General features: G+C 37.0%; 1 protein-coding gene across 47 annotated transcripts in view; it reads left to right on the forward strand.

Moving 5' to 3' along the window:
• The window catches only part of LOC145243857 (oxidation resistance protein 1-like), an 886,868-nt gene that overhangs the window by 370,539 nt on the left and 489,913 nt on the right, over positions 1-26,416 (forward strand). For 6 of the 47 annotated variants that reach the window (XR_013862964.1, XR_013862965.1, XM_080106924.1 and 3 more), the window contains exon 1: positions 16,135-16,440. The exons of 32 other annotated variants lie outside the window; for them this stretch is intronic. Coding sequence is in view for 11 of the 15 variants with exons in the window: in XM_080106924.1 (XP_079963050.1) it covers positions 16,383-16,440 (58 nt within the window). In the remaining 4 variants the exon portion in view is untranslated. Of the gene's footprint in view, positions 1-16,134; positions 16,441-26,416 lie in introns of those variants that run through there. 9 more of the 47 variants (XR_013862961.1, XR_013862962.1, XM_080106911.1 and 6 more) reach the window with 2 other exon arrangements.

Below are 26,416 nucleotides of genomic sequence, written 5' to 3' on the forward strand. Positions count from 1 at the left end.
GATGCAAATCTATTTTTGCTCTGGATTCATGGTAAAAGATGTCCACATTTTTTTTGACGGACTTAAATTTTCTTGGCTTAGATCACAAATAGTATTTTTATAGGTCAGTCACGCTCTAAATTGGCATAGTATTTTTATTGGTCAGTCACACTCTAAATTGGCATAGTATTTTTATCGGTCAGTCACGCTCTAAATTAGCATAGTATTTTTATCGGTCAGTCACGCTCTAAATTGACATAGCATAGTATTTTTGTTGGTCAGTCACGCTGAAGATTGGCATAGTATTTTTGTTGTTCGCTCACACTGAAAATCAGAATAGTATTTTTATTCATCAATCACACTGAGGATTGACATATTTTTATTGGTCAGTCACACTGAAGATTGCCATAGTACTTTTATCGGTCAGTCATGCTGAAAATTGGCATAGTATTTTTGTTGGTCAGTCATACTGAAGATTGCCATAATATTTTTATCGGTCAGTCACGCTGAAGATTGCATTAGTATTTTTATTGGCCAGTCACGCTGAAGATTGCTATAATATTTTTATCGGTCAGTCATGCTGAAGATTGCCATAGTATTTTTATCGGTCAGTCATGCTGAAGATTGCATTAGTATTTTTATTGGCCAGTCACGCTGAAGATTGCCATAGTATTTTTATCAGCCAGTCATGCTGAAGATTGCCATAGTATTTTTATCAGTCAGTTATGCTGCAGTTTGATATAGTTAATATGGTATGTTAAAATTTTTTCTCAGTTGTTTGTCGATCAGTCAATCCAGCACATTTAAATTTAAAATGAACTTAATCGTTGCATCATCAAAATATCCAGTTTTGATAATCGTTTGAGCTTCATCATCAACAAATTATGGTTGGTTTTACGACATGGATATCTGTAGCAGAGGAGCACACTTTACAATTTTCATCCCCCCCCTCTCTTCCTACTCTTTTTCCTTCCTTTTCATCGTTTTATTCTGTTTTGTACTTCTCTTACAAATGTGCTTTCCTTCTTTATATTTCCTACATTAACCCCCTTACCTTCTCTGGCCCATTTCTTTCGTTTATAACCTTTATTTTTTTCATTTTTTTTTTTTTTTTTTTTTTTCTTTTTTTTTTTTTTCTTTTTTAAGAGTTATATCTCACGTTTCCTTTTTACTTTGGATCTTTTTAAGTCTCTTGTCCCACAACAAATTTTACTTTTTAGTTTCTTGACAAACTTGACTTACCTTGTGTCACATCCAATCCACTTGGGGAGGTTTTGGCATTTATTTCGGTTGCTAATCTCGTTTCCCTCCTTTTCGCTACCATCCTTTCAGCCACTCTCATCATTTCTCAGATCCTCTACTCTCATGGCTTCCTGGATTGAGATTGTCGGACTGACTTCCTCATTTGGTTGTTATAGTCACGTTTCGGCTGTTTTGCCCTCCGGCCTTCATCAGGTGTTTTGTATCGAACTTGGGAACTGTTTGTTAGGAATCTCGAAGTCAACCCTTTATTATTATTACAGGGGTACCGTGTTCAGACTCCAGCTAGGCTCTGGGACATGTTGCTGATTCTCTGTTTTGAATGTTACTTTTTACTGCCTTCGTTCCGGATTGAACTCGGCACCTTTGGGTAACTGTAAACTTTGATACAACGGCTAGGACCAATTGGCCATCGTTGTGACGATAACAACCAAGATGAGGAAGTCAGTCCGACAATCTCAATCAATGAAAACACATCATCTCAAAAATACAGACAATTACTATCTCATGGCTTCCTGTTTCAGATTCTTTATTTTTTTTAACCACGTTGTCTAAATCCTATACCAAGATAAAACTTTTCTCATTTCATATTTTACTAGGAATTCAGTGGTAATATTAATTTTGCATTTTTTTTTTTTTTTACAATAATACCGTTGGGGCTTGTTTTAATAGTTAGCACTCAAACTTAAGGCTAGTAGTGGGTTACGGTTTGGGGGGGGGGACTTGCTACTTTAACCTAGCGCCAGTAAATAAAGGTATATAATACGAAACCATTTGAAGGAACAAAGACTTTATTCTCGAGCGTACAGAACAAAACAAAAAAACAAAACAGAAAATGTAAACACAAAATGAAAGATAGACAACAATTCAAATAACACCGTTATGCTGAGTTATCTCCCTTGACTGATATGCGATCATAATTCACCTTTTTTTTTTTTTTTTAATAATCTTTTCTCCTTTCTCAAGATAAGGGCTCATAGAGCCGGTCACAAAGGACTAGTAACATAGTCTTTCAGATATGATGGTTTCAACCTGCGTCTGGGGGGGGGGGGGACAAGCATGTCTTTGTCAATGAGATGGGGTGTGTTGTGTCTGTTCCATGGGAGGAGTTGACTGGAATCTTCTTCTCAGTCACAACAGGGGTTTGGTTGGTTGGTTGACTGCTTAGTAGTAACCCGTTGTCGCTGGTTACACTGCTAATCGTCTCAGGGATGGCAGGCTTGGTATGCAAGGGCAGATCACTATCTTCCTCATCACTGTCATCTGGATGTTCAAGACTAATCCTCATGCTGTTACCTGGATGAGAAGGGAACCTGAAGCAATCATCTTTGTGGATCTTGTATGTACAGAAAAAAATGTAAGGAAAAATTCAAGATGGCGCCCGACTCTCTCTTTAACACGGTAAGATATCCTCAACACGGCACAAGAAGCAACAGCCACACGATTCCCCAGCCAACTCAATCGTCACTCCCCCACGTCTTTCCCCTCACCCGCTTTTATCGTCGTTCTAGGCCGGCTAAATTTGCATATTCCGAGAATTCGTGTGACTTTGCGAGACATCATACTTTACAAAAGACGGCGGTCGCCATCTTGGTCCTTCTTTTCTATTTTTGGTCGGTAACGCTGAGCTGGTCTCGAGGTAAGTCTTTTTCCCCTCATCCGTCTCTCCCACGTACCCACACAACACGCAAACACGCGGGCGCTTATCTCCTGGATGCACGTTACAAGCTCCTAACTAGGAGCCGGCAAACTTTCGAATGTATATCCACTCATCTTGCTTGGATGAAACTAAGTATCGCTCACATCTTTTATTTTTTGATAGGTCACTGTGGAGGTACACAATGTCTCCGACATTCACCTCTATATAAGACCTACATGAGCGGTTGGGAGCTTTAGACCGCTCACTGTAAACATGGTTGGCCTTGCGCCTACAATGCTGCTCTTCTAGAAGATTCATATCACTGAAGTGGATATGTTCATTAGTAAACTGGTTCCTGTGATACAAGATTTCACTGGGAGATAATCCGAGTGATCCAAACCTACAGTTCAACATGCAACATACTACAGAGAGCGAGAGATCTGCAAACCAGCTGGATCCAACTTGAGGAGCTCTCGTTCAACATCTTGTACAGCCTTTTCCACAACAGGGTTACGATTGACGTTTTTAGGGTTACCTATCTCTTTTGAGATATGGTGAGTGAGCAGAAACCCATCATTTTTAAGGGATTTGAAGCTGGGGGCGGAGTCTGACCTTATGACAGCAGGTGGATTAATAATGGGTCTGATGAGCAAATAGGTATTTAGAATAGCCTCCTGCAACGTGTCCTTTTGCTCATTTGGAATAAGGAGTAGCACGGTATAAGGGCTGACATACTCCCATAAGACAAAAATCAGTTGTCTATTTCTCTTGATGATATCAGCAGCAAACTTAAGACCAAGTGCGTTCGGGGGGGGGGGTCTTCACAGGATTGTGGAACAGCTACGAGTGGGGAGCTACTCAATGAAGCGCACTGGTGACATCAGGATACAATTTTATTCACGGCCTCAGCCAAGTCCAAGGCATAGAAATATCGGCTCATTATCTGTTTCATCTGGTGTTTGGTCGGGTGTCCCAGCTTAATATGCAGTGCTGTCAGTAAGGGCATGTCGCGGGACAATAATTGCATCCCGTTGTGGGAGAAGAGGATCCTTTCGACAAACAACTACAAAGCCATCCTTGGCTGATGTGGCAGTCTGAGGTTATCTTTTCACATCCCTAATGCCATTAATTTGCTTTGATGGGCGAGTTCCCTGCATCAGGTGTGTTCGTCTAAGGTCTGAACACATTTTGAATTTCTTTCCATGCAAGACAGCTGGTATCTGAGAGGTTTGATGATCCCTTAATTGTCTCTGCAAGGGAAGTCCTAAACACAGCGACCTGCACCTGTAAGAAGGAGCAGACCTGACATGTTGGATGCCTGCACTCGGGAGCATTACAGTTAGCAGGTAAGTTTGCCGCAAGATGTTGGACGGAAAGGCAGACAGTTGGCAGGAACGGCGTTAATCTGGGGCTGGTTGAGAATTGGCCTCGGCAGAGCTTTTCATAGGCCTGAACACAGGGCTTGCTATCGGCGAGGATAGCGGGATGATGTTTTGACTGAATCAGATATGGACCAAAATGTTTGATCGCTGTAGCAATAGCCAATGCCTCAACTTCACGTGGCAATCAAGTGGGTTGATGGCCATGTAGTCCCGCAGAAAAATGACCACAGAGCAGTAGTCTCCCTCCTCTGTCTGCGTACATCAGGGCACCAATACTGGTTGGCAGGACGGGGTACATGAATGTTTTTTTCCAAAATTAAGTGCTTCTGAGCAGCGAAAAATGCCTCACGTAAATTGTCAGACCAGTTTACAGCATCCTGTGACTCTTTTCCTGCAGTGGCTTCATCTAAAGGGCTAAGAAAGTGGGAACAGTTAGGAATGACATGGTTTAAGACCTTGTAGGCTCCTATGAATGATCATAGACCCTTCACAGTCCTGGGAGGCTGACAGGAGCTAAGTTTAGCGATATGGTGGGGCCCAACTGACAAGGATTCCTCTGACCATATCCATCCAAAAACGGTTGTTTGCTTAGGACACATTATGGTTTTGCTGGTGGATAGTCATAAATTAACCAGAGATAGATTTGCGAGGATAATCTATGTCAAACTGATGATAGGTCCTCAATACTGTTCCCTCCACAGTAAAGATCATCAGCTTTGCCACATATCCCTCCACCAGCAAGTCGCCTAGAACTCTACACATTAGTTCTTCTAGAGCTGTTTCTGATCCTGGCATACCCATTGCGCATCTTGTATAGACATGCATACCTCTTAAAGGGGTCACAATACCACAATATTTCATGGATTCTTTTGCCAAGGCGATCTGATAGAAGGCGCTAGTGTGGTCAGTTTTGATAATCCATCGCCACTGACCTTCCTTAGAGTTGAGTCAATGTTCAGCATGGCAGATGGCTGAGGCTTCTAATATCGACCAATGTTGGAAAACGCAGCAACTAGGCGACGTCCTCCATTAGGCTTTTTGACAAGGAAGGACTCACATAGTCCACTGCTACTCCAATATCACATAGTCCACTGCTACTCCAATATCACATAGTCCACTGCTACTCCAATATCACATACTCCACTGCTACTCCAATATCACATACTCCACTGCTACTCCAATATCTTCTGGACAGCAAAACACACCAATGTGTTCTAACTCATCGAACTTAAGCTGCAGTTCTCGGAGTCTGTTTTCATTGGGGAAGTCGGCCTCGAAGCTGGGGTGGTTGAGTGGGACCCATGTTAATGGAAGCCTTGAAGTGACCAAATGAGCCGCTATACCCAGGTAGATCCTCTCTGAAAACTTCATAAAACTCAGAATTAAGCTGTTGAAATTTCAGCTTCTCTTCAGAGGATAACATGTCATCTGATGACCACACAGGAAGCGATGTTATCATGGTGTTTGTTTGAAGTTGGGCTGGTACTCAGCATGCCAGAAGTTGTTCTTGTTTGAATGAATATGGATATAGCCTGACAAATGTGTTGTGACCTGCGTATTTGTTGTGGTTCACTGGTGTTGCTGACAAGATGCACTTTTCCTCCTACACTCCTTGTGATTATGGGTAATGGCCAAGGTTTAACTGGTACTATGTGGCCTGAATCCCAACGAGGCTCAATGGCAAATTTGTCATCCTCATCAGCAGGCATGGAGAGTTCCAAGTACTCGCCAGGCCACACTGTGGTTTGTTGGGGTGGAGCACGTAAAACATGAGCACGTCTGACCAGTCTTGTGTTGGGAAGGGATGTAGTAGAGCTATACCTGAATTGTGTGCCGACATCCATATCTCAAACCTAGCGGGTCTCACTGACAGGTCATTACTGCGCATGAATGGGACACCACCAAGCATCTCGGTGTCAAGATCCTCAATAACCAGGCCTTCAACGAAGCACATTGTGTCCCCTCCCTCTAGACTAAGCCTGGTCTCTCCAACCACATTGAGGGGGGAGGATCTGTCTGTTTGTTTGGCAGACTGGGAAGTTTTTGCGATTTTAGCGCACAGGCGTTTGGCAGTTAAGTGTCGAATCATATTCCCGGTGGCACCACTGTCCATAACAATCCCTACCGGATGATGATATGAGAACATGTTGTTGTAGGGGGATTGTTCGGTTTTCACTCGAGAGGTTGTCATATTTTCATTGTCTATGTGTACATTGCTTAAGGTCTCTGGACAATTGGGCTCCTCATCATTGAAGATGTGAAGAATCTGACGAGCCTTAGTCATATATCTACGGTCTGATTCAGGAAGGTAGATGCATTCACTCAAAAAATGATTTGTGTTGGGTCTCTTAGCTTGACTACACAGTGGAAAAGTCTTCTTCAGTTGAGGCTTCCTAGTATGTCGGAGTGAAGTAGAAAATGTCCAGTTCACAGACACCTCATTTCTCAACTCTTCAAGTAGTGAATCCAATGCCAGGGAAATCTGGCTTGATTGATGCCAATGTGCGTGATCTCAATTCCATCTAATTTTGCTTGACTAATTTAGGGAGAGATGGATGAAGTAGGCGCAATCAAGTGAGGACAATTAGATTCTCTGATGTAGGGGTGACTTCTTTGTTTTCTGTGGGAACACTGTCATGATGGCGTATATGGGTATTCATGTGTAGTAAGGAATCGTCAATGAAGGCTGCAAGTCTCTGAAATAACACTTCTGGGTGTTCGTCCGGTTCAAGCCTAACGGAATCAAATGGATATTTTTTTAGGTGTTCTATCTCTCCCCCATCCCCCATATTTCATGTTATGAAAACTAAAGTGAGAGCCACTAGTCTGGAAGCCATAATGTTGTCTTATGGTTTGCGAAACATTTTTTAATTATGTTGAGTTCTTAACAATGCCACTCCATGATATGCCCCCTGTCCCAGCATCATCTCCACACTATTTTTTTTGGCTAGCAGTGAGTCTGTTGTATTTGTGAAGCCGGGCTTCACAAATACCTGATGTCAACAGACTCACCGCTATCCAAAAAAAATAGTGTGGAGATGATGTTCAGACAGGTGGCATATCATGGAGTGCCATTGTTAAGAACTGAAGCCCTGTGTGGATGAGTGCGTGACTTTTTTTCCCAGTTTGTCTCAAAGAATGGTGCATAGTTGCTATCAAGAAACAAACAATATACAAAGGAAGAGATAGTCTCATGATTTCCCAGGTACCACTGCTTAAGGACACATGCAGACATACTGAGTGAGATAAACTTGAACAACTGGTATATATGGATAAGAGATGCTTAGTTCGGTCTCGTCAAAATAATCCCTTGAGGTGGTCGCCCAATTAGTTGGTGCGTAATATACTTTCTTTACTCCTTCAGAATAGCGAATGAGAGTAAATAAACTACTGCCACCACACCAGTAAATAAAGGTATATCATATGAAACCGTTTAAAGGGACGAAGAGACTTTATTCTCGAGCGTACAGAACGAAGCTCAAAACAAAACAGAAAATGTAAACTCAAAATCAAAGAGACAGACGACAATTCAAATAACACTGTTATGCTGAGTTATCTCCCTTGACTGATATGCGATCATAATTCAATACTGGTGTAGAGTCAGTAGTATAAGTACTTTGTTTTACTAACCAGCAAATAAATAAGATAAAAAACTCAGAATTTATCTCCCATAGAAAAACTTATTTCGGTTGTAAAAATGTAATATTTCGGTAATGGAGGATCAGTTTATTAAATTACAGACGCGGAGACGGAGGGGTTAGGAATTCCAATTCATCTTGATTTCTTTTTTGTTTTTTTTTGTTTTTGACCGGATTTTCTTTGAATGTCGAAACAGGGAAAGAAAAAGTATTATCATTTTTTGCGTGTGCCCAGAACATTGCAAGCTGAAGGAAACCTTTTTTTTCCACGAACATTGGCAGTTCAAAGGCAAACTTTAATTTCAATACTTCATTTGTAAATAAGGAGCACTCCTCGCACATGATTGATAAAACAAAAAAATCTGTCAAACAATCCGATTTTTGAGTGAAGAAGTTGCTGAATTAAGTTACAAATAACATTCCTATTTTTTTTTCCGTACTTGTTTAGTTTAATCAAGAAAATATTGAAAAAAGTTATTGTACCTACTCATTATGGAATAAAGTTTTCATTAAAAAAAATCACTTAATTTGATCATTTTACAGAGGAAAATCAAATGTTAATGAGATTGATCATGTCGCAGCCATCTTGCATATTTCACGGATGAGGAAGGGGCACCAGGGGGGATAACTCCAATCATCGCTTAAAGTTTGTCAAAATTTGAAAAGTGATTTTGAAACATGGGGAAAAAAAAATTTCTAGATAAATATTTTAGTTTTTTTTTTTTTTTTCACCACTTATTTTACAAAGTTTATCCTTTTTTATTTTTGTATTCCTTTTTCATTTTGTTCTTTCTTAATCACTTTTCGTTTAACAGCTTCCCGTCCTCGTTTGCGCAATAGGCAAGATGGTCGCGATATGATCGATCTCATTGAAATTTGATTTTCCTCTGTAAAAAAAAAAAAATACTTGATCAAATGAAGTCTTTTTTTTTTTTTAATATTTTCCTTTTTTAATGTCTTGATTAAACTAAACAAGTACCTTTTTTGATGATCTGGATCAAATGTGAAATTATGGTAAAGTAAAAGAATGAAATTAAAAAAGATTGTTTTCTTCTATTGAAAAATTGTGACCTAATTTCAAGAAAAACGATTTGTATTTCTTAGGTTATCTCCCTTTACTTTTTATTTCATATTAGCTGGTTTCGCTATATTTTATGAGGTTCATTTTTTATAATAAACATTTCATTCATAACTTTATAAACACTACAGGAAAAAATCGCATTTATTGATTTTAACATTAAAGTATTCACATTTTTGTCCTTGGTCGGTAGAGAAGTCTTTCTAGACAGAGGCCATTTTATTTACTTTTTATTTTTTATTTTTATTTATTTTTTATTTTTATTTATTTTTATTATTTTTTGTTTCCTAGCTTTTTTCTGGGACCATTTTATTTTTGTTCAAATCAAAAGTGCCCAATTTTGGGGAGGCAAATAAATAAGGGCCTTGAGATTTTTTATCATTTTGATACAAATTTATCTTGATCGCAATTACTGTCTCAGTAGTGTTATTGTGTTTTGGGGTTGGGATTCAATAGGTACCACCAACGCGTGACACAAATTTACCCCCTCCCCATAGGTAACACAATCTAATTGCAATTTAATATCATAATTTTTATACCATTTAAAAGAAGCTTCAAATAAACTAGTAATATTTTTTAAAAACATTTTTACAGCGTACGAAAATAATGAAAATGCTAAACCAAAATCGTGTTTACATTATCGATGCTTTAAAACAACTTTCCAATGTATGTAGTGATCATTTCGAGGACGTAAAAATATCCATGTTTAAAAAATCTGGCAAAAATCAAATAGTCAGATTTTCATTAAATTTTCGAGACTTATTCAATTTTAAATTAACTTATATTTTTTAAAGAAGTTTTTGTTTAATATGTGGGGGGAAATATTTTTTTAGGTGTTCTATCTCTCCCCCCTCCCCCATATTTCATGTTATGAAAACTAAACAAAATAAATTTAGCACCATAGAACTTGCAACATTTTATAAAGTTGAAGAGTTTAAATAATAATAAAAATGTGGGCTCTTGTATACTCTGCTTTGGACTGTCATTTTGATGCCCCTTCTACAGCTCTCATTGGCTTTTTCTTGAGTCTTCTGGTTTGAACCTTCTGTGAGGTGTCTACAGAGATCCAGTTTTTGTGTTGGTTCTTCTTTGGCCCAAGCACTTCCTGGCATGTTTCCCTAAGGATGTCTTTTATTCCCTTCCAAAGGTTGTGGGCATCGGTGTCTTTGATGGTAAGCACCTGCTGTACTTGGAATCTGTTACTCAGGCTCACAGTGAAGGCTTTCCGAGTCATCTGGTCTTTCAGTTGGTCGATGTTGTACTTCGTCCTACCTTCTACCTGCTGGACAGTTCTCCTTAGTCTCAGTTTGAGTTTCGCATTCAGAAGATGGTGGTCTGATGCCACGTCTGCTTCCCTCCTCACTCGTACATCTTGAAGATACAGAGGTGGTCTATCTGGTTCTCTGTTACATGGTCAGGCGATACCCAGGTGTATCCTCTTGTGGGCAAAGATGCTGCCTCCGATGACAAAGTCATTCAGTCCACAGAGGTCAGCAAATTTCTCTCCATTTTCGTTCATTTCTCCGAGAGCATGTTGTCTCATCACTTCCTTGTAGCCTCTATTGTCTGATCTCACCTTTGCATTGAAATCCCCCATCAGGATGTTGTCTTTAAACTTGTCTAAGACTGTCTGTAATCTGTTGTAGAAATAGTCTTTGTCTTCGTCGGCATGATCATTGGTGAGTGCATAGCATTGGATCACATTCATCTTGATGTTTTTCTTCACGGTCATGAAGGATGCTGCTATTATCCTTGATCCGTGTGCTTCCCACCCCGTCAAAGCTTTCTGTGCTGTTCTTGAAAGCATATTGTTACACCTTCCGTGTGTGCTGCATTTTCTTCTTAATCTCCTGAGTACAGCAAGAGTTCACCGGTAGCCAGCCTTGTTTGTTCAGCTTGCAGTCAGCTCGTCTCACTCAATCCTAGCAGGGCAATGTTGTATCGGTGCATCTCTGCTTACACTTGTACTGCCTTCCCTGCTTCATACATGGTTTTGACGTTCAATGTAGCAATGGTGGTGGTTGTCTTGGTCGATAAGAGGGTTTTTGACACTGAAGCGTCCTTTTGGCTTTGACCACAGCACGTCATTCTTTCTGCAGGTGCAGAACCTTACTCTTCCAGAACCAAAGTTTCTTGGGTTTTTGTTGTGGATGCTTTTGTAGCAAGTTCTTTTTTCCGGGGTGAAGGTGCTGGCCCCACACCCAACCTTCTCCAGAAGGTAGGTGGAGTGCTCTTAGTCTGGCCTCTGCCCGTCGACCTGTCCGGCATGGGTGGCCCTGCCAGGAGATGAATCTCCCGCCGGCTTAGCTCTTGGGGGCATTAAGGCACGCAAGCTTCCCAACCAACATAAACAATAGCAAAAAAAAAATCAAAACAAAAAACGCTGCTACTCTGATTCGATTAAAGTCTCTAGCGGCATTCATAAAAAGTATGCACAATTATACAATAGACACAAAATGATGACATGGCTGATAGTGCTTAAAATGCTGAAGATTTTACACAACAATTTGGATCTTCCTAGATGGAATTTAAGTCAGTCCCACCCATCTAGAAAGGGACGTTTGAACACAAATGCTAAACGTGTGTGTCCACTAAATAAAACAATATTGCAAAACAGAACTATTTGTTAAAAAAATAATCAATATTAGTTCCTATTTATTTGCTTCCCCACGAGGACAGAGTTAGACACAAGGTCGGTTTTTAATGTGGGAAAAATCCAGCTCCCCAAAAAGGGGCACTTTGGATAGGAACAAAAATAAAAATTGCCTCAATCTAGAAGGATTTCTCCCCCACTGATCTAGGTCAAAAAAGTGAAGTGTAGTATCAGAACAGATACTACACTTTTCTCCTATGCCAAAAGGCCAAGGAACGGCATAGTTAATCAATAAAAATCTCCTTTTGCAAAAATAAAAAAAGGGAAAGGTGGCAGTTATCTCCCCTTTTCATGTCCGCCTCGGCCAATCTTTCCCCTTCTGATTCGTTCAGTTAAACATGTATTAAAAACGAAAATGTTGTCCATATAGCCCAAGTTACAACCGTTTATGCTTAGCAGAGGTTTTCCAAAATTTATAATGATCTGCTAATTAGTTTAAAGGTGACTCCTGTTCATACACATATTTAACCATATACACATAACCAAAATGAAATAGTTTTCAGAATGAGATGACAGATATTTTCCCTCAATTAAAAAAAAAATGATTTTATGATAATCCAAAATACAATGTTTGACAACATTTTTCTTTTTTAAGATTGATTTCCACTCCAGGTTTAGACAACATTGAGTTTGGGTTGAGAATAAAGGGAAGATTGTGTTGAAAAGTTTTAGGAGCGACCTTACAGTAAAATTCTCACTTTTAATGGAGAAACTCGTTCCTATTTATCGAAAACGATCGGATCCAAGAATGAAGAGCTTCAATCGCATCATGTGATTATCAATATTTCTAATTTCGTCTTTTCTTTTTTCTTTTGCTAAAGTCATAAGATTATATGTGTCTTGAGTTAAACTGCAATGTTAGTTTCATTGACGTCTCAAACATTATGGCACCACTCACTTGAAAAGGCTATCGTATCAGTCTTCAGTGATAGGCAAAAAGAATTTTAGCTCAACAAGTCTAGTTTTTTTTTTTTATTAATAATTACTGGTGCAAACTAAAAGCCAGGCCCAGGACTTATTGAGCGATGTGAGGTATATAAAATGTCAATTTTTTTTTTTTTTTTTTTAAACAATAATTAAATTTGGTGCACAACAATTCCTAGGATGAGACTGAGGAAGTAGTCTTGCCTTAGATCAGAACGATTGCCCATATTTTTTTTGGACATAAACAAATAAATTATGTTTACGTCCAAAATATGGGCGATCGTTCGGATCTAAGGTTAGACTATTTCCTTGATCATCATTTAATTATCGTTAAAAATTCAACAAAATAATCAACATGATTTTGAAAGCAATAAAATAGCACATAAGTTCCACTGGTGTGCCGTGGCATAACCATATCTGCACTTGATTATAGTATATCTATGGTTTGAGGTTCGAGCCCTAGTACAGTCAGCTATACTGATGAGCCATGGTGTCCATCGATAACTGTTATATATATGCGCATCTCCGAATGTAGAACATTACTTGAATATTCAAATGTTTGTTTCAGGAATGGAACTTCTTGGTTTCTGAGACTTTATAAGACTTTATAAGACTTTATAAGACTTTCTGCTGAAATAAAATGAAAGAAAAAGCAAATGTACATGCATGTAAAGAGCCAGTAAAACAACCACCATCACGAAACTGGTCAAACGTTTCAGACAAGACTGTCTCGCAAATTAGACGAAAACACCAAAACAAACCTGACATAGAAATAGCCTAAAGCATTGGCAGAAATATACAAAGACCTTTCATAGCAGAAAACTGGAAAGAATAGGCCAACCAATAGTGTACCAAATATTTTCTGAATGAACTATGCCAGAAAAAAGGATCGTTCTGCTATGATCAGATTGTTGGTTAATTTATTAGTTAATTATTAACCTTTTGATAGTTAATTATGAGTTAAATAAAAAAACACTTTGTTTAAAAAAAAATTCACGTGGGAAGTTATCAACGGTTGACAAAAAGATAAACTAATTAACACGTATTTTAGTTTTACACAAACGGAGAAGGTCGTCTGGTTTTGTTACCTGAGATGAAGAGAGGAAAATACATGTAAAATACTCGTTTGTATACAGACAAAGAGAAGATTACTCAAAGTTGCTCAAAAGCTTTAATAACACGTCATCGTAAACCCAGAGAAGGGGCAGCAACCTTTCACATGGTTCAAAAGAGACAACTGTTGCAGTTTTCACAGCATCAAAACACTAACATTGCCAAATTTCCGATGCAGATCAGGATTATAATGGCTGCACAAGATCATGGTTTAAGAACCACTGCTTTTAAAATGAGTGGCCTCAGCAACAACAAGTGCAGATTATAATGAACAGGAGTGTGAACCATCTGACATCAATTGTAAGGTTTTACACTTATACATATCGTATCGAAGCAGCACTCACCTTAAGCAGGTTGAACCATCTTCTCCCAAAGGAGGAAGTTTCATGGGAGTATCAAATTCACAAGCCCTCCCCAGTCATTTGTATACCTCCATTATTACGCAACATTAGGTTTTTGCTGTTCCTGCAGGAAGCTGTCGATATCCTCCTACATACAGCATCTGGTATTCTTAAATGATCACCCATCTGGTACTGACCAGGCTCAACATTGCTTAACTTTGATGATCTGATGCTATACAATGCGACACAATGAAGTGTGTAAATGTCTCCGCTGGATCATCTGTAGAAAGTTAAATATCGAATGTAGCAACAAGTCCTGAGAACATATACCGGAATAACACAGTTGGAAATAAGTCATGCACCATCCACTATGACTATGTAATCTCTACAGCTACATAACTAAAAAATGGAGTTGTTATCGTTGGCATAGTGATATGAGATAATAGGGAGAAAGTATCAACCCTAGTTGAAGGCAGTGTTTCTAATGATGCTGGCTTAAACAGAAGTGAAGAGAGTATAACTAAATAACAAAGTCTTATGTATGACATGAAAAGAAACTGGAATCTTAGGAAGATCTCCATCATTCTGATGATTACAGGACCAACTGGCTTATTAGAATGAATTTTTAAAAAATCATAGTATTTGGTAAACCAAGTGTACAAGAAAGACAAACAGTTGTGTTTAAAGGAATAGTTAAAGTTTTTGAATTAGAATGCCTCATCCCCAACAACAAAAAAAATAAATTTAAATATATATATATATATATATATATATATGACGAAAGTCTATTTCCAAATTTCAAGACCTTGACCATCTTACTGTGTATTCCTGTGTATGTCAATGTACTTAAAGAAATAAATGGTAAGATGGTCAATATCTTAAAATTTGGAATATAGACTTTTGTCTTTTATTTGTATATGGTCTGTAGTTACATCGAGCTTCATAAATTAAAGGATTGGTATAAATAAAAGGTGAAATAGAATTGAATAAACATATTTCCCCCATATATATATATATATATATATATATATATATATATATATGCACACATATATATACACACACACACACACACATACAGGGTGGAACGATAAAATTATCGTATTAGAAAAGACGCCATTCCATTTCCGTTTAATAAAAATAGGTTTTCTTTTTTTGCTGCAGACCAGTTGACCAGTTGTGTACAAATCCTAAGAGCAATAGGAGTATTTTATCATGTCTGAAAGTAACGCACTGTTCAGTGAGCGAGATCGGAAATGCGTCGCTGTACAACTTCTGCTCTCTACTGATCCAAGTTATGACAACAGGACCATTGCCAGCACCTTCAAAATGCAAATCCAGATAGTTCAGCGCTTGAGGGCACAATTCAATGCACCAGACGACCCTTTCCGGCCATGGTTATGGTCTTTGGTGTGTTTTCAAATAAGGGCCACATCGTGCCACCTCACATCTTCGAAGTCAGCTTGAAAGTCAACACCAAGGAGTACCTGGATGTGCTGAAGAGTGTGGTGCTCCCCTGGTGCAATCAGGTGGCCGCTGGCAGATCCTGGATGTGGCAGCAGGACTCAGCGCCAGTCCACAAGTCCAAAGAGACCCAGGCTTGGCTTCAGAAAGAGTGCTACGACTTTCTACCCTTCTCTCACTGCCCCCCCCCCTTCACAGCCCGACCTTAATCCGCTGAACTATGATCTCCCATAACATCAAAGCCAGCCTGATCGCCACCATCCGCCGAGCTCCTGCCGGCGCTTGTGGAAAATGCATGCTCCCAGTTCCGGACCCATATCGAGTTGGTGATTAAGGCTGAAGGCGACTGCATTGAATATATGTCAGCTCTACAACATAATCAAGTTACGTGAATTGATTTTTTCAAAGTTTCAAATAAAGCTGTAGCGTTGTTTTCTTTAGGGCGATACTTTTATCGTTCCACCCTGTACAGACAGCTCCCTATTTTTCTTTTAATCCGTCACCTTCCCTTTCACCTTAATTTATCTCCCCATGTTAGAGTTGAAAGCTCTAATACACGTATCTTCCTTAGCTGTCCTCTTTAAAACTCTTGATTAATATTCACGTAGGTAAGACGACGGCGGCGGCGGCGGGCGGCACTAGTCACCATCATCACCATCCCATAACAACGATGATGATGACAACGATCATAGTACATGAGATCAGTACAGCTAATGTGTATGCAATTATTTAAAAACCCACACCTGAACGTTGTCAGCAGGTGCCCGCGTGCGTGCGCGTAAAAAGGAAGGTTGTTTAAAGAAAGAGAGGGAGGGAGAGAAAGGGAGAGGCGTTCAAACTTAAACAACCAAACACTTTGATTTAGCTGCGCAAGATAAATAACAAAAACCTACATATATTTTTTACCACTTATGGATGTTGTTAACGATGATTTTCATTTTATACCTTGGGTATCTTTAAAAAACTACGGTAAGACGGAAAAGCTTTTTCTTTTCTTTTTTTTTATTGTTGAATAATGATTTGCAGCGTTTCTATTTGTTGGTGAGCTACAGCAACACGGACATTTTTATTTATTTTCTTTTAGCTGTGTGCACGGATTTTATTTTCTTTTTCCACTAAAATATTTTAAATGAAAATGTAAAATAAATTGTAAGTTTCGCTCCAGTTATTAGCTAATAATGATATATGTGTGTTTGCGAAATTCAAAGAAAGACGCACGAAAATACTTTTGTTGTGCGTGGATAAACATTTGTAAATCTGTGCAAATCAAAATAAGTTAAAGTGAGGTGTGAACTCGTTCGATATCGCCTGAAATAAAACGATGGTCATAATATCATAATAACATAATAATATTAATAATGATAATATTAATAAATGTTACATATGTATTTTACGTATATGTTCGTTTTGAATCAAAATTTGATTTAAATGTGCATTAATGTCCTTATTTACTAACCTCCCCACGAGGGCAATGTTAGAAAAGGATTGGGAAAAATCTGGCTCCCCTCAAAAAAAGGATTCTAAATTTTGAATCCCCTAAAACTTTCTGTACATTTCAGTCGGCACTCCTCCATCTGGGAGGGTTGGCGGTACTTAGGCGAATTATTGACCATGTTATTTTTTAGATAGGATTTTTAAAAATTAGTCTTCAATTTTAGATATTTTTTGTTTGTTAACTTGTTAGATGAAAGCACAGAATATTTATTAAAAACAAAACAAAAAACATTTTCCGATGTTAAAAATGGGCTTCTAATTATTTATTGGGTGTTATTATTTCGGCACGGTTCGTATGTCCATGCTGCCTGAGTATCGGATTAATCAAGTCAAGGCGTAATTTTTAGTTGTTTTTATTGCCAACAAAAGTGACACGACTTACTATTGTTTTTATTTTTATTTTTTTTATTATAATTTTTATTGTTTTTATTTTTATTTTTTTTAGTATTATCATCGTAATTATTATCGTTATTATTAGCATTATCCTTATTATAATTGTTGTTGTTGTTATTATTATTATTATTATTATTATTATTATTATTATTATTATTATTATTATTATTATTATTATTATTATTATTATTATTATTATCGACTCACAAGGAGCTTTCACACAAGTCATCAAAAATTTCATTGAAAACAACCTGTGGTTTTCCCTGGAAGCTGCGTGACAAGTCTCCCCAGATTTTCTGGGACTCTCTACCTCTTTCGATAACATTTGCAAATAAATTTGCATTATCGCAACAGCTGCTTGCCATTGATTTCTCGTTGGCAGCGGCCATTGACGTCTTTGCTAGAATTTGAGTGACAATAAGCCTCCCCAAGATCCCCGTCCTCTTCGGACTTACACAGTGGAGGTCTGGTCAGTGCTCACTCCTCCGTCCTTCCGTCCTCCTTGACTACTTGGCTATTCGGTCTCACTCTTTTTTTTTGGGGGGGGGGTACTGATGTGGTGATTTATTGGCGCCCCTGGGTAGATTCGAGCCACTAACCTTTTGGTTAATTATTATTATTATTATTATAATTATTTACTCACTAGGAATAGTCACACAGGCCATCATCGATTGCTCTTTGAGGACACCTTGTGGTGTTCCCTGGAGTCTGAGTGACAACAAGTCTCTTCAGATTTCCAGTACTCTCCACCTCTTTCGATAACCTTTGCAAAGGGATTTGTGTTATCGCAACAGCCGCTTACTATTAACTTCTCCTTGGCGGTGGCTATTAGTCTTCGCTAGAATTTGGGTGGCAATAAGCCTACCTAAGGTCCTAGTCCTCTTTGCACTCAGCTAGCGGAGGTCTGGTTAGTGCTTTCTCTCCTTGATCTTTCCATCCTCACTGACCCTCATTATTTGGTGAGGTGTTTGTTTATGGAGGCACTCACAGAAAAAAAAGGGGGCGGTATCTTAGAATTATTCAATTTTAGTTTTCATGATTCCATGTGATGTTAATATTTCTGTAGTTTTCGTTATTGTTATCCGTTGTATCTTTTCAGCCATCTCTCTGATTGCAATCTCTCCAATTCTTTTTTCAAAATTTTTCTAGCGCTCTTACTATTAGTCGTGTTATATTTACTTTCTTCATTTTCCAAATCCCTTGGAGCTCTCTAGCCAGTTCCGTGTATTTGCTCTGTTTTTCTCAGTCTCATTGATCTTCACTCTGTGGTCTGCTGGAACGGCAACATCTATTATTATTATTGTTGTTGTTGTTGTTGTTATGAAACTGAAGTGTTTTTATCTGCTCTGTTTGTTTTGTTGTTGTCTCTGTGCGTACACGTTGTACAATATTTTAATGTTTTGTTTACACATCCAGACGCTTGTTTTGACCAGAAATTTTTAATTTTCTGTTTAGTCTAATAAATTATTTTCGGTGATATGGGTTTCAGTATTACTTCCAAACAACTTTATAAAACAAATAAAAAAAAAATGAAGTTTTAAATTGTGTTTTATTAAAATAAATATGTCACATTAAAAACATTAAGTTATAGCGAGTTTCATCATACACGCGAATTGTCTAAATGAAAATTTGACTGATGAATAAAAAGTCAATACTGTGAGAAATTCTACAATTATTAGCAGGCCTCTCATTGGCTGATTGGCCACCCACTGTCTTTATTTAAACCAATCAGATTCTTTGAGATTTTAACCGCCGAGTGATGGGCTTAGTGGGCCTTTGAATGCTTTTTCTTTTTTCCAGTTCCAGACAAGCAGCCATAGAAGGAAGATGGAACTCAACTCACTCTGGATATGAGGCATTAAGGCACCTCTACCCTTCGTCTCCTTGAGACTTTATTTTTAAAGCCTAAATGATTAGGCTAAGTTATTATTATATATGTCTCCCATAGACTTTTTTAAGGTCAGAATTATTGACCTGTCTTTAATGACTTTTCCTTCAAATAAACATTATGAAATTCTGTGATGTTGATTCAAGTCGAGAATTGAATCATTCATTAGAAGGCATCACACTAATCCTTTCAAACGGCTGTAATTAATCCGGTCTTCAAACAATGCTGAACCCATATTCCTGCTGAAGATAAAAAAACTATTACCTTTCGAGGTGTCATCAGCTCTATTCAGAGGCAAACTAGGCATTTCCTTTTTTACAATGAAGAACGGATAAAATTTGTGTGGAATTTTAGAGATATGTGTTGTTGCAATTGTTAATTTTTTGCTACTGTCTTGGAGCAAAAACAGCTGAGAAGAAATATCTTACAATACCTGTTTAATGATAATAAGAACAATAATAATAATAATAACAATAATAATAATAATAATAATAATAATAATAATGTCGATAAAATAACTAGTTAAGAAATAATGGTAAATAAAGTTCATAGTGAACCATTTAATTTTTAGTGCAGAAAATTGATTGCTGGTTTTAAATTGTCTTAAAATAAAACTATATTTTACTTTTTAACGTATTTGTATTTTTATTCTAAAGCCATATTTTTTTATTAAATTTTTTTAATTAAATTTTTTTATTAATTAAATTTTTTTATTAATTAAATTTTTTTATCAATTAAATTTATCGATTAGTATGTTTATATAACCTCTTTATTTTTGTTTTTAAATTTGTAAAAAAATGTTTGTACAAGTAAAATTCAGGGTTTTTTTTTTTGTGTGTGTATATATATATATACATACATATTAAATTAAAGTATAAAAAAAACAGTTGACAGTGATTGAGACGTTGTATTCAAATTTGATTTTCAAAATATTAATAAAATAAATTCAAATCTTTTTTGAAGTCAAATAGAATTTTAGATTAACAATGCATTTTATCAAAAAGTTGGGCAAGCGAGACGAAAAAATCGGAGAAATTGGAATGAAAGGTAAGATGGACAATGGACAGCAATGATGAAGCCAGCTGAAATTCTAATGAAAGCCTTAGAACGCGGAAACCAATCCACATAAACGTCGAACACTTACCAATAACTTGGATGTTTGTAATAAGAATAAAACAGAAAGAAAGGAACCATTAAATCCCAAATCGCAAAATACTACCCATCCCCTCCCCTCGAAATAGTGGCGTCTATATCGGAAAGCGCCACAGGAAAGAGTAGTGAAGAATCAGGAAGGACCGAGGAGAGAAAGAGAGCACTATCCAGACCTCTACTGGAAAAGTGCGGAGAGAATTGAGGCCTTGGTGGAGGCTTTTTGACACTCAGACCCCAAAGAATACCAATGGCCCATGATAGCTAAAAAGAAGTGGTAGGCGGCTGTTGAGATAATGTGAAGTCACCTGTGCTGATTATAGAGAGAGGCGGAGATCACTGAAAATCTGCGGGGATTTGTTGTCACTCACTCCCAGGAACACCACAAGGCATTGTTAGTGAACAATCGCTGGTGATGGCCTGTGTGAGAATTCCTAGTGAGTGAATAATAATTAATATTATCTTAGGTTTGTTAATTTTTTTCTTATTTTTTATTCTAAATCTTGTATTTGTTCACGTGTCTTGTCAACTAAAGCAAACGAATTCATAAGAATGTCATGAAACCTTTTCTTTCTTTTTTAATTCTATTATATTTAAATAATAACTACCTCTCGTTTTTACGTTCTATAAATAACATGACTTTTAAGTAGGCCAACCTCGTCTTAAAATATCTGGGAATAAAATTTAAAACAAAAACGATCGAACGACGTGTGAATAACGAAATCACACACACACACACACACACACACACACACACACACACACACACACACACACACACACACACACACTGTTTTGCTGTTTACAGCTGATCAGTTCGGTTAGTCAAACGAGTGCTTTAAGCCAAGATCGAAACGCAACCGTCGAGCTGTCAGTTACGTCTCTACCACTGCACCCTCATCTAGCACCCACTCAATGTAAGCGAAATCTAAATGTTAACAAACGTAAACATCTTTTCAGCGAGTCCAAAGCTCTTTGTTTTTACCTAATGAGTAATGCCTTACGCGTAGTGACTTTGTAGGTGATTTCTTTACGAGAACTTTACCATAAAGAGTAAAACATCAGAATCATTCAAAATCTCTCTATCTCCCGCGCGCTATATATATATATATATATAAGTGAACGTGTCTGTGTACATTTCCCTACGCAATAACTCTGTCAATTTTTAGTCTATAGACTCGAAATTTGAAATACCGGGTACTGAGATTTGGGAAAATCGATGTGACGAGTGTCAGCCAGAAATTTGGCTGCTAAGGGGTCAAATTTCAACGATTTGACCTTTAAGAACTCTACCAAACTCCTCCGACAATTTTGGGTCTAGACACTTGAAATTTTAGATATAGGTTCCTTGAACCTGGATCTAACTTAATAAAGTGATTTGAGCCCGAAACTATAAATTTTAAGGGGTCATAATAGGGGTCAAATTAAAAATAAATTTACTCTTTTTTTTTTTTTTTTTGCTCAGCATACACCTCCAAACACCCGGGCAACGCCGGGCTGAAATGCTAGTATATATATAAAGAAAGCATTTAGATGTTTTTGTTGTGGAAGAGGTTGTCAGTCGGGACATGGACTTAATTTGATATCTGCATTTATGTCACTCAATAGAGCAGTGTTTATTGTTCTTTTCTTACTGCAACCAGAACAGCAAATTGTTGCGGCTGTGCTTTCAAACGAAGTCTCCACTTGATGGAAGCATTCGAGTGTATAACCTTGTAGAAGAATCAACTTTCCCTACAGACCAAAAAATAAAGAAACATGAAAAGCAGATAAAAACAATTCAATAGATTTATATAAATATTAAACGTATCAAAATTTACATATTTCTTGTGATAACTTTGGGTGCATTGACTGTGTGGGTACAATTGTCTATAGCAAGATAGCAAGTGTACCAGTTTATAGTAAGACGTATGTGTGACAGTGGCAAGTATGTGTGAAAATCTTATTGATAGAAGCTTTCAACATAAGATGTGGTCAAAAAAGAAGAGGAAGAAGATGCTTTGCTGGTGGTGGGGGCTATTGAAGTTGAGTCATTGAAACTTCTACTCCTTTCTGGTTCATGAAAATCGCAGTTTCGTATTTAAGTGAGGATGCTTTTTTTTTTTATTGAGTCACCATTTATCAAGGCCAAAAGACACTCGACAATAAGGGTGAAAATATAAACATCTTTTTGATATGGAGAGGTATAAGAAGGCTAAGCAATGCAGGTAATTGACTGTTGTATTGGTGTAACGACTGAACAAAAATGGACAAACGAAAAAGGGTCCTATTTGTTTTTTATTTTATTTAATTTCGTATATCCATTTGTTTTTCAAGATAATCACAATACAGATCAATAAATATGAACTTACTGCTTGATGTAACCGGGATGGTGGGGGTCTTAATATTTCGAGAATATCATCTCTTTATCAAAAGAAAGGGGACCAAAGAATGTCCTTAAAAAAAGGAAAATTTCTTCATATCTATTTACCAGCAATGCTTCAAGCAAACTATTTTTCTCTATTAAACATTTTTGTATTAATTTAACTGGAAATTTTTTTTAGAGCTACATGCATACATAGTGTTTTTTAAATAATTTATTTTAATGTCACAGTGAACATCCGGTTCTCTGAGCATTATTCCATTGTGACCCATAAAACCTAAACATAATGAATTTGACTTGTAACGATATTCACTGTGAGAGGGTTGTTTACCCCTGCCGATTGGCAACAGCCTTTGGCAATCGGTAACTATTGCGGATTTCAGTGTTTAACACCAAAACATTTGAAGAGATAAAGACATTGAAACTAAAGATTTACAAAAGTTTCTGAAATCTTAGATCGAATTTGTGATTTCAATAACTACTTTTTTAAGGTTTCGTTTAGAGTTAGTGTTGAGGTTAGATTGAGAATTAAAATGTCAATGTGGAATTATTTAAGTCTAGCATTTCTAACCATTTGGTAATTTCCGTTTTCAGTTTTGACATTATTACTTAATTAGCTGAACCCGTGGAAATTCCACAGAATGAGAAATATATTTAATCGATAAACTTTTTTTTTTTTCTTACACAGGAATCACCACATTATCAAGGCCAAGAAGCCACTCAAGGATAAGGGTTAAAGCGTGTACAGTAGAAATTGGACAATATAGTAATCATTAGTAATGAAAACATTTTAATAAAGCTGATATTTTTCTGGATAGTGCAAAAAATTAGTTTGGAGGGGGGGACAGAAAAACCAATAACACGCAGCAAATATGAGTTTATTAACATTCCTATGAAAATAGTGTCCATTGTTTCTTAAATACATAAATGACCCAAATTAATAAGTACTAGTGAATACTCAGAAAATAATTTTGTGCTACATAGTTCAATACAAATAATAAAATCTCATTGCAAGAGACAATCTTTAATTTACTTCAATCCAGCACCTCTTAGCATACAATATTCATTTTTGCCCTGATTCTTTCGAATGTTCCTTTTTGACATAATGTTTCATTGACTTCTTCAGTGAAGAATTGCTGCACATCAAAATTAAGAGTTCCTTTGTCACACAATTACACCAATGATCTTATGTTATTATGATATTTGAAAACAAGGCTACATGAAAGGAAGGGAACTCTATTATTGTTCATGGTTGCTAGATTGGCCTTTTTAAAGCCAAATTTCACAAATTTGGCCTTTTTTGAAGAAGTTTAGCCTTCAAAAATTGTAATTAAGTAGGTTTTTTTTTTTTTTTTTTTCAAAACGTAGCATATGGACTAAGGAAGGAATAAGCAGAATATTATATAGATAACATCAATTTTATCCGAAAAGTGTTTTTTTTTTTTTTTTTTTTTTAAACAAATGAAATTTAAAAAAGCTAAAAATAATGAAATATTTTTTTTTTTAAATTCTTTCCTGTCTGACTGGATTTGAAAAATTGATAAAGAAACAAAGACAATAACGCTAACAATATCAGTGTGGAAACTGTACAAAATTATTTGCAAGGAACTGAAAATGCGGAATGTTTGTGCAAAGTTTTTCCCAAGGGAGATCAGAAAGAAAAATATTGTCATGACAGATTATCGAGCTGGCCGATTCCGATCCCACAGTTCTTGATGCTCTGGTGACATTCGATGAAAGCTGGATAGACTGTTATGATAGAGATCAAGACACAGAGTTCCCAGTGGAAGCATGTTGGCTCTCCCAGACCTAAGAAGGCCAGAAAAAGTAAATCCACCGAGAAAATTGTGATGATCCCCTTTTTTTGACAGCACGGACATGATCTACATGCACGGAGTTCCCACTGAACAATCAACCAACTAGATTTTAAGGGAGTTCACGAAGAAATTCCGTCAGAAGAAGCCAGCACTCTTCAAATCGGGTCAGTGGCATTTCCACCAGGACAATACACCTGTCCACAACTTCATCTTTGTCTCAGACTATTTGACCAAGATGGGCATGAAAACAGTTCTTCACCTTCCCTATAGTTCAGACTTTGCTCCCTGTGAGTTTTGGTTATTCCCTAAGCTGAAGGTAAACCTTAGAGGCTATCGTTATGCGGCAATTGAGGAGATAAAGAAGGCTGTGATGAGGGTCATTAACATGCTCACACAAGAGAACTTTGATGTGGCCTTCCAGAATTTGTTGGAAGAGTAAAACAAGTGCACTGCAGCTGGAGGAGATTACTATCGAGAAAAGTACCAATATGGAAAAAGTCTGTAAACTTATTGAAGGCACCTCATACTATTGAAAAATGTTGAAATAGAATTGAAAAATTGGTAAAGAAATATTCAAGAAATGTGCAGTTATTTCCTGAAGTAACCAAGCCTTAGTTATAATGCATCCATTGTTTTATTTTTAGCAACTTTTTATTTTCAAATCGAAATTATTAATCGCACAACCCAGTAAATGTTTCAGTGCCCATTGTTAAAAATGAAAAAATAATTTAAAAAAAAAAAAACCCTGCAAATCTATACATCTGTAATAAACTAGGAAAAACACACACGCACACACACACACACACACACACACACACACACACATATATTCACATACAGTACTGTTTCGCTGTATCACAGTTAATTAGTGCGGTTAGATCAGCAATTACTTCAAGCTAGGATTGAAACTTGACCACCCAGGCAACAGTCAGCACTTCTCATTTTTATGCTATTTAGCTGCTAAGTTGGGTATGTGAAATTACAATGTTTTAAACATTGTCCAAATGACCTAAGTTTCATTTATTTACACAAAGAGCATTTTTTTTTTTTTTTTTTTTTTTGCTAGCAGTAGTTTTTGTTTTCCAATATACTCAACCCAAGACAGGGAGTATTTATAGTCATCAAAGTACAGTACTGTTTCACTGTATCACAGCTCATCAGTGCGGCTATATATATATATATATATATATATATATATGGTAGCTTCCTTCAGTCTTGATAGACTATGCATACCCACTGTAAGGGTGTCGGCACGTAGAATTTTTGTGGCAAGAGTTACGCAATCTCTAACCACAACTCTCCTGAGTCGAAATTGTTAAATACCAGTGGCAAGTGTAGATTCAGAACAACTGGAAACAATGCCAAGATCAGCAGAGAGAGCACATACAGTGCCTAGAATTCCCAAATGGTTACCCATCTGGTAATAATCAGGCTCAACATTGCTTAACTTTGGTGATTTGATGAGAACCGATGTGTCAATGTGATTATGGTGTGTGTGTGTATATATATATATATATATATATATATATATATATATATATATATATATATATTACACACGCACATATACTACCGAGCCGGAAGTAACTAGTTATCTGCACCTACATTAATTTTGTTGATTTTCTGTCAAATTATCAAGAGAAATAATAGATAGGAGCGCCGTCTACTATATGGTCAAGTTTAGACGTTGGCCTGAGACACTTGCTGGATTGGTACATCTCTATAAAAAGATGTAAAAGTATATTGTGTGTGCACCAGCATGTGTGTATGCCTCCAGTTTCTATTATTGTGGGTGTGAAAATGTGGCATTTAACGATTTAATCTGCAAAACATTCGACATAC

Source organism: Euprymna scolopes, chromosome 22 (genome assembly GCF_053919585.1).
Source record: "Euprymna scolopes isolate OS-2025 chromosome 22, ASM5391958v1, whole genome shotgun sequence".
Taxonomy (NCBI): domain Eukaryota; kingdom Metazoa; phylum Mollusca; class Cephalopoda; order Sepiida; family Sepiolidae; genus Euprymna; species Euprymna scolopes.